Source organism: Dipteris shenzhenensis, chromosome 9 (genome assembly GCF_047967505.1).
Source record: "Dipteris shenzhenensis isolate YYH24624 ecotype China chromosome 9, Dip_SZ_1.0, whole genome shotgun sequence".
Lineage (NCBI taxonomy): Eukaryota > Viridiplantae > Streptophyta > Polypodiopsida > Gleicheniales > Dipteridaceae > Dipteris > Dipteris shenzhenensis.
The window spans coordinates 57054831-57059852 of record NC_141604.1 but is presented as its reverse complement, the minus strand read 5'-3'; the positions used below and the strand labels follow the sequence as shown (position 1 = coordinate 57059852).

The following is a 5022-nucleotide window of genomic DNA, read 5'->3' as shown; positions in this document are numbered from 1 at the left end:
GAGAGAGAGAGAGAGAGATTAACTCTCTATTACATTTGGTCTGTGTCTCTTTATGAGCTTCTTCCTACTTGGACCTAAGTCTCATCCTCCTTGTCCTTATCAACCTTATCAGTACTATCACCTTCTACCTCTTGCTGCTCCTCTTTTGTTTGGATTGCAATGCCAATTTCAATGATGGGGGGAATCTCTTTGCAAGGGGTGGAATGGAGAACATCATAAGCCCATTTTGGAGCGTGCTTGTATCTCCTAAGGTAGCTAACATTTTATAATCCTTGTAATCTGAAACTTTCCCTAATGAAAAACTTTTGATTTCTATAGCAGTGTTGTTCTTCTTATGCCGAATAAAATGTGCTTGTTTTCTAAATCTATCTGCAACAGTGAAAATTTTCTCATTTTTTCTCTTATTCTTTGTGAATCCTTTTACATAAATCCATAGTAGCATGACCCATCTATGACGGGTTAGAGTAGGTCCACATGCACTGGGTTCTCCTATCCACTACAATGGAAATTATTGGCTACAATCTGGGTGAAGGTTCTTGCTTCTGGGTGGCTTGTTTCATCGTTCCCTTGGACGGCCCCTCACTGTCTGTGCTTGCAGTTTTTGGGTTGTATATACATCTCTGGTTGTTGAAAATGGGTGCTTCCAACTGACACCGTACAACCTCTGGACTAAGTCTAGATCTTTGCCTCGAGGCTCTGGCAATTTGTGCGTCTATGAAATCTTCTCTATGGTATGCCTATAGTCCCCCTTAGGTAATCAAAAGTAAACCACTTGGGCTTCTCTTCGGCTGCCCGTAGGCGAGCAATGTGTTTTCCATCCTTTGAGTTCTCTTGTTTCGACTCCACTTCTCTCTATCTCTCGTGTTTTCTGCCCCTTTGTGAGTATATTCTCTCCCTATCTTGGTTTCTTGCCCCACACGAGAGAGAGAGAGAGAGAGAGAGAGAGAGAGCACTTCGAACAACATGTGATAAACTTTTTTCATGCCCCAAAAGTCCAATACCGACTTGGAGCAGCAATTATATTTCTAACCCTACAAAATATCGACACTGATATGAAAGGTGTGATGATATTTTAATGGTGGAGGTAAAAAAGATCCCTCATTGAATTGTTAGCTGATCTACTCCTCTCTGTCTCTTGTGTTTTTTGCACCTTTATGAGTATGTTCTCTCCTTGCCTCGGCTTGTTGCCCTACATTGATGCCGTTATTTAACATTGATGCAAAAAATGAATTAAGCCTCCTACTATCAACCTCTCCTTCATATTTCCCAACCCAACAGATTCCCCCGAATAACTTTGTGCACACCTCATCAACTCGAATATCCTTTCCAACTTTGGTTACATCCGTCTTCTTTCCTTGATTGTGGAATTCTTTAAAATTCATCTTCTTTGCATCTCCGATCCATCCTTTCCTCTCCATTCCTTTCTTTGTGGCTTAAAAAATTCCCTAGACGTTAATGTCTTCTTTAAATTGAGGCCACAAATTTTAAGACAATTTTTAGCATGCTTTATTATGTGTTGTAACGATCTCTACTTGTTTGCAGTCGTTGCAAATCAAGATGTCTTCATGGACGTTGACTAATTTGAAAGGGGGGGGGGGGGATTTGGGGGGAGAGGATGGGGTTGTGAGGTGGAATGATCAAGGGGAGGGGAGGTGGTGGTGGTGTGAAGACACAGGACAGAGGGGATAATGGAGGTGATTACAACGAAGAAGAGGTTTATGGAGGCCATCTTGATGATCATGGGACCAATGTAGTGGGCAAATTTGAGCACATGAGCTAGCAATTTGAGCTAATACATCTCCCTGAATAGCATTCTTGTGATCTCTATGGCCTACTTCTAGGTTGTCAAGGCAGTGAATCTTGACAACTGCTTGAAAATTTGTTTGTGATTCGAGAAGGTGGGAGAAATATTGTGATTCGAGAATGTGGGAAACAAATCTTTGCATTATATGACTTAGAAATATTTTCCTCGCTCCATTGATAAATATGGGTGGAATAGCTAATTAAAGAAGCAAAAGCAATGAGCATTACCTAGTGATAATGACTCGGCTCTGAAAGTGAGGCTAAGCACAAATTGAGGAGGGTTATTAACAGCCATGCTTATAAGTTATTAGAGAGACATGATAGTGAGGCTTTTGGTATCCACATCAATTCTGTATTACATTATTCAAGACAGACAGGCATGAGGCACGAAGTAGTAAGATAAGATAATATATATATTTATATTAAATATTACATAATATTTATATTATATATTATGCATTATTCTCTCTCTCTCTCTCTCTCTACATACACACACAATCCCATACACACAAACACACACACCCACACACACACACACACACACATGTAGAGATATAATCTAATATAATATTATATATATATATATTCAGTTTTATATAATATACTGGCTCTTGATAAATAAAATCCATTAATTTGTCCGTGCTCATACCCCCCCTTCAATCCATAATATACACGATTAACCTATCACAATTGCGCTACTGCCTCTCCCCTCCACGCTACCTCTTCGTGCTCCCTCCCTGAGCCCTCACAATGCTCTTTCTCTCCCCTCCACTCCCTCAAGTATCCCTAGGGCCCCCACCCCCCCCTTCCCTCCCCCTCAGATACTCGCTAAGGGCGAGGGAACCTTCAGGAGACATAACTTTCTGGAAACCTCACGATCCATTAATTAAATACTGTTGCGATTAACCTCTATAACCTTAGCTTAGCCAATGAATCATTCACCACAACTACTATTAATGCTATTTTTTCGATCATTGTGGTGACATACTGAGTTTTATATAATATATAGTCTCAATTTCTCTCTCTCTGCTCCCCCCTCTCTCTCTCTCTCCCGCCCCCTGTGTCTGCCTGTTTTTCTCTCTTCCTCTCTCCTCTCCCCTTTGTCTCTCTTTCTCTCTCAACTCTCGCCTCTCTCTCTCTCTCTATAAACTCTCGCCTCTCTCTCTCTCTCTCTCTCAGTTCTTCTCTCTCTCTCTCTCTCTATCTCTCTCTCTCTCTCTCTCTCCTTTCTTCTCTCTCTCTCTCTCTCTTTGCTCTCCCCCCCCTCTCTCTCTTTCTTTACTCCCTCTCTCTCTAACCCCTCTCTCTCTCTCTTCTCATTCTTCTTCTTCTTCTTCTCTCTCTCTCTCTCCCTCTCTCCTCCCCTTCTCTCTCTCTTCATTCTTCTCTCTCTCTCTCTCTACTCTCCCCCCTCTCTCTCGCTCTCGGTCTCTCGCTCTCTCGCTCTTCGTTCTTCTCTCTCTCTCTCTCTATTCCCCCCCCTCTCTCTCTCTCCCCCCCCCCCCTCTCTCTCTCTCTCTCTCTCTCTCTCTCCTTTCTCTCCGCTTTTCTTTCTCTCTCTCTCTCTCTCTTTCCTCTCTCTCCTCCCCCCGCTCTCTCCCCGTCTTTTTGGGTATTCTCTCTCATAGAAGTATAGAAGTATAGATATAGATGGCTTGATCGGACGGCTCTCAGCCAACTGGGACGTATTTGTACCTACTAGAGGGTGTGTCAATCGGAGAGCATCTGCCCCACAGGAGTCTGAGACGTTAACCCATCCATGATCCTCCCATGGAAACAGCGGCAACTTGCAACTTGCAGAGGGTGAAGTTCCCGATGACAAGCCGCCCAGGGCAGGGCGGCGTTTGCACTGTACAGCGAAGGCACCTCGGGTTTATGAGTAAGGCCGGCTTTCACATTCCTTGCTACAAAAAATGGCAGACGCACATCATCTTGCTCCTGCGGCTGAGCAAGAGGCTTTCGAATTAGAACCCGAAGAGGAGGATCAACGTAAGCTGTCGTATCTCGTTTGTATTTATGCTTTTGGTTATTGCATGCCTTTGTGATGGAGTCCACCTCGTGATAAGCTCTTGGGTGGGTGTGCTCTTCGGTGGGTGTGGGTGGAGAGAGAGAGAGAGAGAGAGAGAGAGAGGGAGAAGGTGGGTTTGATGGAGTCGATCTCTTGATGGCTTCCTGGATAGGTTGGGTGGGTGTGCGAGAAAATGAGAAAAGGGGGTGCCTCTGAGCTCCCGGGCGGGGGGGGGGGGGCTTGCTCAAAGAACTTTCTGATCGTCTTTGTCCTCGACAGAAAAAATCTGGGATCAGCTGAAGGCGAGCGGAAATACTGAAAAGATCTTTCAGGTCAACACAGCTCCGATGAAGACCTGGCCTGAGTTGGTAGGATTGTCAGGTGAGGAAGCCAAAGCGAGGATCTTGGCGGAAAATCCTCATTTCCAAGTCGTATTACTGCCCGAGGGCTCCTTTGTAACGATGGACTTTCGTCGCGAGCGTGTTCGTGTCTTCCTTGCCCCCAATGGAAAAGTCAGCAGAGCTCCCATGATAGGGTGACAATGTTCATAAGGGTGATAGTGTTCAGTAAGTGATCCGTGTAGATGTGGATCCTATATACACCTATGCCTTTGCAGGGGGGCATGTCGCTCTGTAGTCGAATAAGTTCATACTGATGAAAACTGTGTCTTAAGGCAGATGATTTATAAAATATCTATTTTAGAACTTGCCTTCTCTAAAATGCTTTTAATGGACAACATAAGGCATTTTGAATAGCCTCGCTTTTAATAGTAGGGGCTTTATAAACACTTTACTGCTATTGTAAATTTTCTTTTTCAGATGGCCTGTATTTTTTCAAAACTTCATTTTCTTTTGCCCATAAATAGTTTATTAATTGAAGCAAGCACATTGGAAGTGGTGCACATAAATCGCTTATAAATTGAAGCAAGTTTGTTTATGATTTTACATTCTGGGTAGCTACATCATGAGGTTTGTCTTACATCGTTTGTATTGCTTTGATAATATGAGTTTCTGTATGTTGTACTTGCTGCACTGGCATGAAGTCCCTTGAAACCCTTGAAACAAGGTTGGACATTCATTACTTATACTAGTTACCTACTTTTATGGATACAGAGTAGGAAAAGCAGCTTGGCACAGCTTCTAAACTAGTACAACCCTTTATGGAAAATGGACATTTGGGTAAGCAACATCTCAAGAAGACTGGAATGTAAT

General features: G+C 43.3%; 1 protein-coding gene across 1 annotated transcript; it reads left to right on the top strand.

Annotated features, from left to right (window-relative positions):
• The first annotated feature begins 3515 nt into the window (after window positions 1-3515).
• Window positions 3516-4628, top strand: LOC147898876 (subtilisin inhibitor-like). The gene is made up of 2 exons (XM_087379432.1): window positions 3516-3792; window positions 4091-4628. The coding sequence occupies exons 1-2, from the start codon at window positions 3717-3719 to the stop codon at window positions 4348-4350; spliced, it is 336 nt and encodes a 111-aa protein (XP_087235558.1). The 5' UTR covers window positions 3516-3716; the 3' UTR covers window positions 4351-4628.
• The last annotated feature ends 394 nt before the right edge of the window (window positions 4629-5022 follow it).

Coding starts and splice junctions, on each gene's coding strand:
- LOC147898876 (XM_087379432.1), top strand. CDS start 3,717: ATGGCAGACGCACATCATCTTGCTCCTGCGGCTGAGCAAGAGGCTTTC. Junction 3,793..4,090: donor ACCCGAAGAGGAGGATCAAC/GTAAGCTGTCGT, acceptor TGTCCTCGACAG/AAAAAATCTGGGATCAGCTG.